General features: G+C 26.4%; 1 protein-coding gene across 4 annotated transcripts in view; it reads right to left on the reverse strand.

Moving 5' to 3' along the window:
* LOC129965905 (neuroligin-4, X-linked-like) overlaps positions 1-13,864 on the reverse strand; it is a 308,615-nt gene extending 294,751 nt beyond the window's left edge. For all 4 annotated transcript variants that reach the window (XM_056080180.1, XM_056080181.1, XM_056080183.1 and 1 more), the window contains exon 1: positions 13,058-13,864. In XM_056080180.1, the coding sequence (XP_055936155.1) occupies positions 13,058-13,499 (442 nt within the window). In that variant the 5' untranslated portion in view covers positions 13,500-13,864. The remainder of the gene's footprint in view (positions 1-13,057) is intronic.
* Between the last annotated feature and the right edge of the window lie 2,206 nt (positions 13,865-16,070).

The raw sequence follows: 16,070 nt of genomic DNA on the forward strand, positions 1-16,070 counted from the left end.
TTTAATTAAGTCAAATGTCATTAAACATCTCCAAATCCGTTATGTAATTAATTGCTGAAATAAATATTATTTAAAATTGTCACTCATACCATCAAAAACATTTAAATGTTTGAAATTAATGTAATTTAACTATTACCATCACGCTTAAAACACACATTTTGATATAAATTTCCTGTACTGAAAATTGTTAATTCACTTCTTTTATTGGGTGATTAAATTAATGTAAGGACATCAAGTTGAATGTTTTCTAATTTGCATCAAAACAGCTTCACTGAAACAAATTCTTTTATTTTTCCCAAAACGTTAATATTTCAAAAATTTAATGTGTTTACTACAACATCCGCATTCTTTACTAGATTTTCCCAGGTCACATTTTTGAAATTTTTACATGCTGAAGATGTTAATTTGATTTTTAATCTGAAAGCGATTTTTCCCTTTAATTAAGTTACAGTGATTATGTATACTATAAAGCTGCCTACACATTGAAAAATTAAAAGTGTGCTTCATTAAATGTGTTATGTTCCTTATCAGATAAATAATTAAAACAACAAGATTTATTGATTTTACATATTAAAATTAGGTATATTGGCTTAATTCTCATTTACGTAAGTGGCGATTTATTTTGTATTTTGATGAAAGAGTATTTCATTAATTTATTCCTAAATACGTGCGTCATATAAAGCAAAATAGAGGATGTTTAATCTACATTTTCAACGCAGAAAACTTGCATTCCTCATTGATTAGTAGTGGTTATGTTAGTAAAGAAATTTCTATACTTAAATATGTTGTCAGTTGAAAACTCTGTGTGCAAAAAAAATTAAACGTTATTGGCAAAATAAGATAAAAATAACTTTCTAAATAATATATATTTAATATCATGCATAATTGAATTAGTGTGGCAAGTATTTGAGAAATCTCCTAAAAGTTCGCAGTCTATGTTCAAGTTTCTTTTAGATGAAGATTGATTTTTTAAAAAGATTTTTATTCTTAATTATGTGCAATTTTATTTATAATATTATGGAGTTGAAATGGAGTTCTTTATTAAGAGTTTACATTCATTTTTGTATTTGCAATAATAACGTTTAATTCTATTTTCACAAATTTTAAATTTTGATAATATTTGAACACAAAAAAATTCGTATTTAATACGCTAATACATATTCTTTTTTTCAAGTAAAATGCTATAATTTCTCGATGCTAATTAATTTTCTGCAGTTTCGGTACAACAGAACAAATAATCTATGTATTTAAGAAGATTTTATAATTCTTTTAACGGTCCTGAAGGAGAAAAATCGGTTCGGTTTTTCATACTGTTTATTAGCTGAACCATAGTATTTAAAAAGAAATACGTCTTAATTCTAAATCTGGAGCAAAGTATTACATTTTTTAAGCTATATGCTAAAATTTAATCAAATTAATTGTTAATCATGAACACGAGAAATCATTTGGTATAGTTCTTTTTGACTAAGGTTCTTTTTAACTAAAAAAACCTCATATTTCTTCAAATTCCTAAACCATTTTGGGCTTTTAACGTATATTTTTTTATTTTATTTCAGTAGATTTTATTTAAAATTTTAAAAATCTTAATACTTTTTTTTTCAAAAAAAAAAAAAACCCCGCACCATGAATAAACAAATGACGTAATTTTAATTATCCCTCGATGCTTTAAACTACAGTATATTTTCTATTATAGTGATTTATAAAATTAGGATTTCAATTTTCCAATGAGCGGCTTTTTTATTTATATAACATGGTGACTTTGTAAATGTTCAAAAAATATTGTAAATTCTTAAATGAATTTTATTATGTGAAAATTTTATACAGCTTATTACTTTTTTTTCAAGGAAACTTACCTCTAATGAACACATTAATTGTAATCTTTACTCACCCTGATCCTTTAAGCAACACTATATTTTCTATTCTAATGATTTATAATATTTGAATCTAAATTGTCCAACTAGCACAAATTTTTATTTATGTATAGTCCGTTGACTTTCTAAATCCCTAGATAATTTTGTGAATATTCAAACTTAGTTTCTCTTATGAAAATACGGCGGCGCCTTTGTTAAGTAAATTACTTTTAAGACATCCTCTGCTTACATTGCACGACTGTATTCTCTTAATTATGGGTGACCAGTCTCTGCGGAATAATCAATTCTGAATCTCGAGCCTGTAAATATTTCATATTGTCTCGCAGTGCTACATAAATCGGTGATGAGAAAGCGTTCCAACCAAATTTGCCAGCCAAGATGGCGAATATCCTCTCTTAAAATTGGAGAAATATTGATTGTTATAGCCCGACAGCGGATGGAATCATTATCACGCTCTGCTGCCTCTCGTGATCCCAATCATCATCATCACCATCGGTATCGCAGAGTCTGTATTTCAATATGAAAAGAGGCCTTTACGTTGCTATATTTTGTGGGAGGGAAAAGGGGGTGGGGGTTGAAAATTAAGGTAAGCGAAGCGATTAGAGGTAAATAATTCGCAAAGGGTTTCTTCAATAGAAAATAAAAAGGAATAATACACTTTTTTATAATAATTATTTTTTTATATATGTTTGTAACATTGTATCTTTCTATATTCAAATAAAAGGAAAACCTATTGTCCTGCTATGCTGCCTTTCGTGATGTCAATCATTAGCAACATCAGTATCAGCTACGATCAGAGTGTGATAATGTGTCAATAGAAGCTTTACTTTGTTATATTTTGTTTCTTTATGGAGGGGGGGGGGTAAAATTTCTGCAAATTAAGCGATGTGAGGCTATTAGTGGTAAATAAATCTTAAAAAAGTTTTTTCAATTGGAAATAAAAGGAATAATTACTAAATTCTTTGAAATAATTATTTTGTAAACGTGTTTGCAACAATATATCCTTCTTCATTCAAGGAAAATGAAAACTCATTATCACGCTCTGCTACCTTTCGTGATCTCAATCATTATTATCTCCATCAATATCGCAGGATATGTATTTCAATATGAAAAGAGAGCTTTACGTTACTATATTTTATTTCTTTATAGGTGGATGAAGGGAGAATTTGGGAAAATTGAGCAATGCGAAACTATTAGCGATAAATATGTCTCAAAAAATATCTTCAATAGGAAATAAAATGAATAATTACAAATTTATTTGAAATAATTATTTTGTAAACTGTAACAATATATCCTTATTTATTCAAGGAAAAGGAAAACTCATTATCACGATTTGCTACCTTTCGTGATCTCAATCATTATTATCTCCATCAGTATCGCAGGATATGTATTTCAATATGAAAAGAGAGCTTTACGTTACTATATTTTGTTTCTTTATTGGAGGATGCAGGGTGAATTTGGGGAAATTAAGCAATGCGACACGATTAGCGATAAATAAGACCCAAAAAATTTCCTCAATAGGAAATAAAAGGAATAATTACAAATTTCTTTGAAATAATTATTTTGTAAATGTTTTTGTAACAAAATATCCTTCTTTATTATAGGAAAAGGAAAACTCATTATCGCTGTTTGCTGCCTTTGGTGATGTTAATCATCATTACAATCAATATGGCAGCATATGTATTTCAATAAGAAAAGAGGACTTAACTGTACTATATTTTGTTTTGTTATGGGAGGAAAAAGGGAAAATTTGAGAAAATTAAAAGATGCCAAGCGATTAGTGGTTATTAAGTCTCAAAAAGTTTCTTCAATAGGAAATAAAAGCAATAAATACAATTTTCTTTATGATAATTATTTTATAAATGTAATTGTAACAATGTATCTTTTCATATTCAAGGAAAAGGAAAACCCATTATCACGCTTTGCTGCCTTTCATGATCTCAATCATCATCACCGCTATCAATATCGCAGGATATATATTTCAATATGAAAAAGGGTTTTACGTTACTATATATTTTTTTTTCTTCATGGGAGGAAAAAGGTAGACTTTATCAAAATTAAATTAAGCAATGTGTGGCAATTAGTGGTAAATATGTTCTCAAAAGGTTTCTTCTTTGATTCTCCGACATGTAAAAAAGGGAATAATTACAAACTTCTTTATAACAATTATTTTTTAAATATGTTTAAAAAGTATAATCTTTTTTATTCAAATAAAAGGAAGATTGTCTGAAAATTAAATGTTTCAGAGATTTGTAAAGATTATATTTCAGGAATTGTAGGATATTACTACTGGGCGTTTAATAATCATTTTGTTAATGGATTTTATGACTCTAACATTTTCATATTAAATTTGAAATCCTTAAATAAACTTTAATTAAAATCTTTTGAAATGAACTTAATCCAACGTTAAAGTCATTGTAGAATTATTTTCGTCTTATTTCTCATAGATGATCATGTACTTGTCTTTAGCGCCAATATTGGTTGCTCTTTTCTCTGATACATAACTATATATTCAGGATATCTAATATGTTTGAGCATCAAACTAAAATAGACATTATAGTCTTTCTATTTAATAAGTCAATATGTGTTTTATTTATTGGCACTTGAATATTTTTAATGAATTAGTTATTATGGTATCATTAAAATATCAAAATATTATGGTATCATTAAAAATTTAAACGATTTGATTTTTTTATTTAAAAAGGCATGGCCCATTTTGAATAATGTAATTTCTTTTTCTGATTCTACTTGTAAAATCTGCAAATTATAAAACAAATCGTTCTTCTTTAGCTTTCAACAATGAAAGAAAATCAGACAGTTAAATATCTATTGAAACAATACAAATTGCTCAAAATTCATAGCAATAATAAACTTTATTTTAAAAAAAAGTATATGAAAAAGTTTCTAAAAAATTGCTGAAATTTTGCAAAATATTCTTTTTAAATAAATTAATGCCGTTAAAAAGGTATTTTTTAAGTTGTAAATCGAAACAAAAATCAATACCGTATTACTATATTTTCTTTCATTATGATGAAAAGATATAAAATATCTAGTTATAATTATTTAATTAAAATTCAATTCAAAATCTCATTAATTACTATATATGCCCATTTTTACACTCCAATGTATTTATGTGCAAAATTCGTTAGCTATCCATCGAACGATATGTCCTTGCAGAGCGCATGCGCATCCGCATACATATAGAAAGTACACTCTTTTTTTATTTTTAGCAAAAAATTATTATGAATAAAAATACCGAAGCCATAAAAGTATAATTTAAAGTTTAGTGCGATCTTAAAAGAAATGAAAAAGTATGTAAGATTTTAAAGTTTATTTATCAAAACTGTTATGAAATTTTTATTAAAATGATTATGAATTTAGATTAATTTAATGAGAAAATTTAAGATATTATTGTCTAAAAAACGAAATTCATACGTTGTTATTTCTAAAACTTCAAAAGACAATGAATTTAAGTCACAGATGACTAAATATTAAAACAAATCATATTTTATTTATTAAAAATTTGTGATATTTTTTTTTATAATTTCAAGGAAAACCGTCATTAAAAATAAAATGAATGTTCTTCAATCTTATTTTTATTTCAGCGCTTGAACTTCTTTTAATAATATATATGCATAATTAAATTGCCTAAAGCTGCATGTTATTTTGTCTCATTAATAAAATTTATAAATATATCAGTAAGACTTATGTTACAAAGTTTAAGATATTGTTTTCACAATGTCCTCGAAAAAAGTTTTAAGAAAATTTATGCATGCGCATTTCTTTCATATTTACGATATTTTTAATGATAATATTAAATATGCATAGTTTCAAATAAAACAGAGACAAAAATAATCACAATTTTTGAACACCAAAATATATATTAATGAAAGAGTAAACATTTCTTTATATCTGAATTAAACTGTTAAATTCTTGAAAAGTAATTTTGTAGATTATTAAAGAATATACGAATTATAAGGAGGGTATTTCAAATAGTAAGTTGCTTAAAAAAAGATAAATGTATGAAACATACTGTTATATTTTATTTACAAATGGTTTATCAATAGAAAATATGATTTATTAAAAGATGTTTTTTATTGCAAATCTTTAATTTCTTTTTAGCCATAGATTAGATGCATCGTCATTCAAAGTGTATGTATCTTATTATTATCGCTATATTTATGTTATAATTTGTCTTTTGAAATTTCTGTGTTGCTACAGATAAAGTAAATGCTGTTACAAAATTCAAATATGTAAATTTTATTATAATAATTAAACTCACTACGTAATTAAATAAGAGAAAAATAATTTTAACAATCTTTTTTTCAAAAAAAAATCGAATTTAATGTTTACTTCTTTTGAGATTATTTGTAGAAGAATCCATAATTTTAATAAAATTATTACATAAATATTTTTTCTTTATTAGAACGTAAATGTTTTTTGAGGTTAAATTTAGTCCTTCTCAAATGATTACAATAATATAGATTCTTCAGCTAGAATTATTTATTAAATCTTAGTTCGTTTTTCTCTAATCTAACTTTTGATATTTTTTTCAAAATGTTTAGTTTGTAATAGATATTCCAAAGTATATCTTATCAGTGCTTTTATTTTAAATTAGCTTTACCAAGAAATGAAAATATTGGAGGGCTAAAGGAAGTTCTGTTCCTTGATTATGATTTCACATACCAAATATATATATATATATATATATATATATATATATATATATATATATATATATATATATATATATATATATATATATATATATATATTTTCTATTGTTTTCAAATAGAAATTATAATAAAGAAATGAAGCGCAGTATAATTATATTATCTTATGGACCATCCATAATATTTGTAAGGAAATATACTTTCTTCGTTTATAAATGAATCCAATTTCGTTTATAAATGAATACCTTTTCTCTGAATTGAAACAAGAAAACAGTTCAGTCATTATGTATCTATGTAACTTGAAAAATAATAATTAGAATTTAATATTGTAACTAATTTACTGATTGAAAAATAAAATGAAAATTTTTGTTAATTTTCATTGCAAAATGCTTTTAATTTAAATAATAATAATATAGTAATTATTGTGTATTTTTTTCATAATATAGTAAAAATCTATTTGATGGTATAAAGGTTAATTTGCTATGTGATATCAGCGACAACTTGTTTTGATAAATTATTTTCATTTTTATAAGGAGTAAAACTCATTGGAGCTTAATTCAACAGTCACTATAATATTTTTTAAGATCACAAACCCTTAAAAATAGTTTGTAAAAATTGTGTTATTAGAAAATAAGTACATATGATTTAATTCGCCATTGATGTTGATATCTTATTATTCGTACTTCAGTGACAAAACGAAAGTTAAAACAATGCCAAAATGGAATCCGGAAAAAGATGTGACCTATTTTAGCTATTAAGTCACAGTTTCAAATCACCACATGAATATTAGGTGTAAATCATTTCACTCAGAATTTAAATTTCTTAGAGAAATTTTATATGTAAGTGAAATATGAACTATAACTTGAAACAGATAAAATAACATTTTCATGTATAAGAACTCACGCTGAACTGCCCAATGAATAATTGTCTGATTTCACAAAATGTGAAAGTAAATTGAAGGCAGGAGAACTTCAGTATTATTGTCAATGTAATACATCAAATTAGAAGTTCTTAAGATATTTACAGTCAGCTGGATATTACTAAAAAGCTATTCAGATATGAGGACTTTTAATACAAAATCACAAAATTATTTGACTTTAGAAGTAAAAAAAAACCACATTTGTAAACGCATCAAATCTAAAGTAAATTCTTTTTTTCAAAAAGTTAATTCCTTTCTTTAGTTGATTTACTTTATTTCATCTGATTGGGATATTTTTGGATTTTTTTTTTATGTATGAATTTATTTTTATGTATTTTAACTGCCAAAATATCTAATTTGTTTTTCCTTATATTGGATGAAGAGAAAAACTGCGTTAGAATCCTAAAAGCAATTAAAATATGGTTCTGGCATAAATGGAAACAATTATCCTTTAATATGCGATCTATAGATAATAATACATGCTCCTACAGCATGGTCAATTTATCGCTTCCAATAAATTACATATTGTATACCATATTCTTTTGATGGAAAGCTACAAAATGATTTGTAAGATTTTTCCTGCAGTAATCTTTATTTTTGAAATAGTCAATAATGATGCCAAGCAAAGCCAAATTCATATAGAAACATTTTTCCAATTTTAAATTCTTATTTAACAGGCATACACTTAATGAGTTAGAATATAACTTTTTTAAATTCAAATTTATTTTTATGTATTTTAACTGCCAAAATATCTAATTTGTTTTTCCTTATATTGGATGAAGAGAAAAACTGCGTTAGAATCCTAAAAACAATTAAAATATGGTTCTGGCATAAATGGAAACAATTATCCTTTAATATGCGATCTATAGATAATAATACATGCTCCTACAGCATGGTCAATTTATCGCTTCCAATAAATTACATATTGTATACCATATTCTTTTGATGGAAAGCTACAAAATTATTTGTAAGATTTTTCCTGCAGTAATCTTTATTTTTGAAATAGTCAATAATGATGCCAAGCAAAGCCAAATTCATATAGAAACATTTTTCCAATTTTAAATTCTTATTTAACAGGCATACACTTAATGAGTTAGAATATAACTTTTTTAAATTCAAATTTATTTTTATGTATTTTAACTGCCAAAATATCTAATTTGTTTTTCCTTATATTGGATGAAGAGAAAAACTGCGTTAGAATCCTAAAAACAATTAAAATATGGTTCTGGCATAAATGGAAACAATTATCCTTTAATATGCGATCTATAGATAATAATACATGCTCTTACAGTATGGTCAATTTATCGCTTCCAATAAATTACATATTGTATACCATATTCTTTTGATGGAAAGCTACAAAATGATTTGTAAGATTTTTCCTGCAGTAATCTTTATTTTTGAAATAGTCAATAATGATGCCAAGCAAAGCCAAATTCATATAGAAACATTTTTCCAATTTTAAATTCTTATTTAACAGGCATACACTTAATGAGTTAGAATATAACTTTTTTAAATTCAAATAAATTTTGCTTTGATATTAATAATAATTGGACTCAAAGTAGTTTTGAGTGAAAAGAAAAATCATATGAAGTCTAACTGCTTTAACTCCGCTAGAGCTTGCAAGCCAAGTTTAAATAAAATAACGCATGAAATCTTTTTCATCGTTGAAAATAGTAACTGTTAAAATATTTTTTTTAATTCGTGAAAGGAGATAATAATCTTGCAAAACTAAAAAAAAAGAATAAAAGGCATCTTTGAAGGAATTTTTAAAGAAAACTAAAGAAGACACGTTTTTCTACAAAAAAGAAATTCGGAGAAAACAAAAAGGGCGAAATAATGGAAGAAAACCTCCGTTTCACAGAAGATCTTTATTCAATATTGCGCATTTGGGAAAAGATCCTGAATTTATTTTCTTCCCCCTTATACACATGAGTATTAGTTGAACCATGATTGAGTTTGAGTTGGAGAAAATCGAATCCACAACGATTTTTCTTTTTTTTCCAACTGAGAGAAGGAAATAATCCTTCAACAGATAATCAAAAGTAAACAAGCAGTTCCAGCCTTATAACCTTAACAATGAATTGACACAGTCGCGTTTTGCATATAAGAGAAGAACATTGTAATTTTCGATAAACAACGTATATCGAATTAACAATTGAATTTGTATGATACAAGTGAAATGAATAAAAAGTTTCATCTCATCTCAATACTTTTACTGATAAGAGTGAAGAAAATTGTGTAAGTGTTGAAGAAATAGTAAATGAATTTTTAAACTTATAATTAATCGAAAAAAATTTCAAAATACTTAGGTGGAAGATTTCATTTTGATTTTTTTTTAATTCCTTACTTTGAATCTGATCAAAATGAAGAGATATGAGAGTTCAAAAAATGTTATGAGAGTTTTACACGAGCTAATTAAACAAGCAGTTCCAGCCTTATAACCTTAACAATGAATTGACACAGGCGCGTTTTGCATATAAGAGAAGAACATTGTAATTGTCGATAAACAACGTATATCGAATTAACGATTGAATTTGTAGATACAAGTGAAATGAATAAAAAGTTTCATCTCATCTCAATACTTTTACTGATAAGAGTGAAGAAAATTGTGTAAGTGTTGAAGAAATAGTAAATGAATTTTTAAACTTATAATTAATCCCAAAAAATGTCAAAATACTTATGTGGAAGATTTCATTTTGATTTTTTTTTTAATTCCTTACTTTGAATCTGATCAAAATGAAGAATGTTCAAAAAATGTTATGAGAGTTTTACACGAGCTAATTAAGAACCCGATAAATATTTTTGTTTTTTCGAAAATAACATACGAAGTAAATTTATTCCGCAAAAGTGTTGCGAGACAATAATTCAATTTTAATTAATACATTTACCTTAGCCATTATAAGTCATGATTTATGTAACAAAAAAAAGTCGTAAAAAAGTTATCATTAGAATCATTTAGAAATTAATTAGAACTATCTTCTGCGTCTTTATAATTCGATGTTCTTATCTCGTAAAAATAAATAACTTTAATTAAAACATTGAGTTTTCAGGCGTACTAAACCCTTTTCACACAGTTAACGTGCAGAAAGGTGAAAGATAATTAAGACTGGAAAAAGTAATCGATAGGTAACATTTCCTTTTAATTAATGATTTTAATTTTCTTCGTCTTAAGCCTATGAACTTTTTTTTCGGAAATATCAGGACTTGAAATAATTAAAAGAAGTCTTTTATTGTAACATGATTGGAGATAGTTATCTATGAAGATTCGGATTTGTTTTTAGTTGTTAATTGCAGATTTAAGAAAATGGTGGGCCGAAATCTTTATCAATTGAATCTAAAAATGGAACATGACGAGAGCTTATTAAAACCTGAATTAATAAATCATTTAAAAGATATAAGCTCTTAAGCTTCTGATTCAAACAAGGAAATGATTTTAGTGTTTTTTTATCTTTCCACTTTTTTTCATTTTTTTTATATAAGTATGTTGGATTATGATTAAATTTAACGCTCACCAAATAAAATTTATATCTTCCTGTTGATGCAAAATAGTCGACTGTCTGTCGCAGCATTGAGTATTCAAACCGAGCCGTGTTTGAAATATTAAAGGATCACTTAAAATTTTAGGTGAATATTTCTGAATGAAATACTGATTGACATTTTTGAGTCAATTGTATTAAATTTTTTACAAGTTCGGATTGGATATAATTATTGTTCTATATTTCTCGTAAAATCTCTGAAACTAGGAATATATACGTTTCATTTGACTGCGAATAAATATCAATAAAAAAATTCACTCATATTTTAGTAAAGTAATATTTTTTTTTTAAAATTTGAAATAAAATTTTAAGCATTTGTTGGCTATTTTTAAGTTTAAAAAAAAATCACATTTCTACATTTTATTGTCTGTTTCTTTCAAAGGGAGATGGGGAAGAGTCACTTTTCTTTTTTTATTTATTTATATTTCTATATAGACATTAAAACAAATAATTGATTCATAACACAATGATATAATTAAAATTTATTGAATTAACTAAGGTTCGAATATAAATGTTTTTAACATCCTTTCTAATGGTACTTACATATTCATTTCAAACATTCATAACTGATCTTTTTCATATGAAAATATAAAACCAAATTAAGTATGAAATTATGGAATCTGAAATAGAAATTCAAAAATTCGGCTTCCTTCAGATTATTGAAATTATCCCAAAAATTTATTTTACGATATGTTATGAAGTAAATTCATAACTGATCTTTTTCGTATGAAATTATGAAACATAATCAATTATGAAATTATGAAAATAGATTCAATTTAATTCAAATTAATTATGAAAACAGAATTCAAAAACTGGCTTCCTTCAAATTATCAAAATTAACCAAACATTTTATTTTATGGTATGCTATAAAAGATATTCCCAAAATAGTAACTTACTTCACATATTTTTTTCTAAATTGATAAAACCTTTTTTCATAGAATACCAGTCTTTTCATTCATCACTTCCACAATTTTCTGCACTTCATATCTAATATGCATAACAAATTATACACCTCGTGTAGCAATTGTGTTTAGATTCATACACTGCACTTCAATTCATGGAACATATTGATGGCATTAATATCAGAATATAGGTCCAAATTAATCAAACGTAGTAATAATTAAAGGGCCGGAAAGGCGCAGAAACTAACTTAGTTGGCATCGTTAATTATCTGTCTTCCTGGAACCAGTATTTTCATGGACATACCACTGATATATACAGCTAATAGCACTTCACTGAATATCAAGTGATTTAATTCAATCTTTAGATTTCCTTGAACAATAAATAACCGACTTTTACTGTTTCACCGAATATCTTGTGATTTATTTCTGTGATCAGATTTCAGTGAGCAATAAACAACCAACTTTTACTATGTCACTGAATATCTTGTGATTTATGTATATGATCAGACTTCATTGAACAATAAACAACCAATTTTTACTGTTTCACTGAATATCTTGTGATTTATTTCTGTGATCAGATTTCAGTGATCAATAAGTAATCAAATTTCTTTGTTTAGGTGCTTTACATAGATATTACATGTGCTCTAGTCCCCAATATTTTAATGTATGGAAATAAACATTTTAATATTTTGAATAAAATAAACCTTTTATAAAACATATATTTTTTTCAAAATCATCGATATTTAATTTAATTTATTATTACTTTATATTGAATGGTAGTCCATGATTAAATTTTTTCCCACAAAAAGTGGTGTTTCAGAAAGCTCTGAATCAAAATATAATTGCTGCTTTACTATTTTTGTAGTGAAACATTCAATTTTTTTAAAGATATAATGAAAAAAACATTTAAGGAAACCATTTACTTCTAAATTAAGTTATTCTTCTAAATACATGCTTTAAATTATTTTCTACCACCAAACCCTATATATTTTGATAATTCGTAAAAAAATACAAATGATTTAAAGCACACTGGATAAAAATAAAATTATTTGTTACTCTTTTGAGTTTAATATTTGAATCAAAATGAAAAGCTAAATAAAAAAAATAAAGATTCATGATTAAAGTTAAGTTTTTTTATATAAGAAATATCACTTACCAACAGCTGGAGCATAGATATTCAGATAGAGACAATCCTCACTTTGATTCTTTAAGTAAGGTAAAAGTCTCTTAATGTACTGCAAACGACCCATCGGCATTTTGCGCAGTGCCAACGTCTCATTGCTGACGTCTGGTAACTTTTGGGGGCAGACAGGCCCCAGATGATCAGCATTCTTGACACCTCTCCAGTGGGGAGGAGTGACTGGTGGCATGAACCTCAATGAACCAATTGGAGCACTTGCATAAGGAATTCCTTGGAAAACTTCAACATGTTGCAATTGTCTATTTGCTAAGGAATTTATAAATCCTCTGACGGCGCCATACTTTGTAGTCACTACTCTTGAGCTTAGACGCCGCTGCTCACATTTATGATGTGGAACAGTAGAAAGAAATATTACAAATGCAGTTAGAATAGTGAATACAATTTCACTTGTATACATCGCGTCAAAACTTGGTTGAAATGCTCCAGATACTCTCAACAAAAGAATAGCAGGAAATTACAAGTCATTTGAAACTATTTTTACTATTTTTCATTTGATACTAGTGAATTTATAATCTAAATTTCATTAAATGCATTCAGGTTGGTTCAATGATGAATTTTCAGATTTTTGAATAATTGGTCTGAGTCTAGAAACGTTACACTTTTTTTTAGGATTATTCAGAGAAATTCAGAAATGTCACAAAGAATATTTCAATTGTATATTTTTGGCCGTTTAGGAAAAGTTAATGATTTGGTTAAACACTTAATGATCTGAAATCATTCCACTGTTAGATTTATGCATAATCATAAAAAATGACTTCACCTGTTGATTCAAGCATTTCATTTTAGCCATTTAAGAGTTCTTTAAACCAACCTCTTAAGAGTTTATTCTTAGTTCTTTAAACGCAGAAAACAAATTGTATACTTTTATTGAAAATTTAACATAAAATTTACTGCCAAAAATCTTGGAAGATAATTAGATTTTTTATGAGTTGATTTTTTGCTAAATGTTTTTTTAATCAAAGATTAAATCCAATTTGCACAGATTAATATATTAAAGTAGAAAATGAGAAAAAAAACTTATCAGAAAAATTCAGTCATTTTTCTTTATAATAAGATAAGTCAGATAAAGATTTCCAATAAATAATTCAAAATACTATCATCACATCCACTTCAAAAACCTTCAATCAAATAATCCAGTTAAACATTTCATTTGAATATATCAGTTCTAATTTACTTGACACAAAACTCACAACTCACAATTTTTTTTCTCATCCACTCTTGTCTCCGTACGAAACGGGAGAGAAATAAATTCAATTATCTTCTGGAAATCTAAATAACTTTTTCCGGGGTGGATTCCCTTATTTTTTTTCTCCCTCTTCTTCCTACGTCTTCACGTGTTTCACGCTCCAGAAGACAGAGGAAACACTTTTACCCTATCTTCTCAGCATCAGAGAAATCTCGGAGGATGGATAACGCACAGACTAAACAGGAGGTGTATCAGGAGCGATGGAAGCTCCGGACTTCCGCGGGGATTCACAGAGGCAGCAGTGTCGAGTTCTGTTGCCGGCGTGCGTCGATGGGCGAGTGCGCATGCTCCGAGGAATGGAGGATGGATACGTCCACTAGATTATCGTGGGTGATTTTCCTTAAAGTTATATGGCTTTTTCGATAATGAACTGATACATTTTTAAATTTTGTGATTGCCCTTTCAGATAGGTACGATTTCAGGTTTCGGGTTGAAAAATTCTTTTGATCTCAATAGAAACGCTAGGAACGTTGTTATTTGTAACACAAAAAGGATGTTTGGGGATTAGAAAATTGTATTTTTGAAAGTTTAAGGAATTATTTGGAATAGCTGCCTTAGTATGATTGGAATTTAATAAAAATTGACAGTATCGCCTTTCTGATAACGATATTAGCTATATTAAAACGAAATTTAACGAATTATTCGTAATTTTTTTATTATAAGTCTATTGTTTTATTGTAATGTTACTTGTACTTAGAAAGTATTTTATAGTAAGCGCTTCCTTAATATGCTTTTGTATGAAATGATCTATTCTAATTATTTTTATAATGTTACTTGTATTTTAGAAACGATTTTATAGTAAGCGCTTCTTTGATATGCTTTTGTATGAAACGATCTATTGTTATTATTTTTATAATTTCCCTTGTATTTTAGAAACGATTTTATAGTAAGTGCTTCCTTAATATGCTTTTGTATGAAGTGATCTATTGTTATTATTTTTATAATATTACTTGTATTTTAGAAACGATTTTATAGTAAGCGCTTCCTTAATATGCTTTTGTATGAAACGATCTATTGTATTATTTTCATAATGTTACTTGTATTTTAGAAACGATTTAATAAGGTCTTAAGGAAATGATTTAATGAAACAAAATATAAGAATGATCGAATTAATTCTGAGTTGCTTCATTTTTCATAGTGTTAGGCAAATCACATATTAATTAGTATTAAATGTTCATCAATATTTCTACCATTCATATTTTAGTGAGGTTTTATAATGGTCTAATAAATTCTTTTACTTGAAGCAAAGTAAAACTAATGTGCATGAACCCAATTCCAAAGATGTATGAGTAAGAGTAAAGAATAATCCATGTATTCCTGAGAAATATCATAGAGTAATCAAAAGATTCATAAGTTGTTTCATCTTGTATGGATTCTGGATATTTTCACATCCTTTATTGTTGTTGACATTTAAATAACTATTTTATTTTTTTCCTCGTACTCCTTTATAAGGTCATAGTAAAATTAGCATAATCTAAGAGGTATAAGTTATTCAATTTACATAGAGTCACTGTAGCATCGCATTAATATACTTACACTATATTATATCATTCTAAATAAATATTACTAAAACACTTAATTTTACTGTTACTTTTCTAATATTGTTTTTTTTCGAGATATCAATACAAATAAAAAAAAAAAAAACATGCGTCTCATTGTAGAAGTAAAATGAGATAATTGGAACAATTCATATGGTTAATTTTTTTGTTGAAGAAATCATAT

The sequence above is a fragment of the Argiope bruennichi genome, chromosome 4 (genome assembly GCF_947563725.1).
Source record: "Argiope bruennichi chromosome 4, qqArgBrue1.1, whole genome shotgun sequence".
In the NCBI taxonomy this organism is placed as follows: domain Eukaryota; kingdom Metazoa; phylum Arthropoda; class Arachnida; order Araneae; family Araneidae; genus Argiope; species Argiope bruennichi.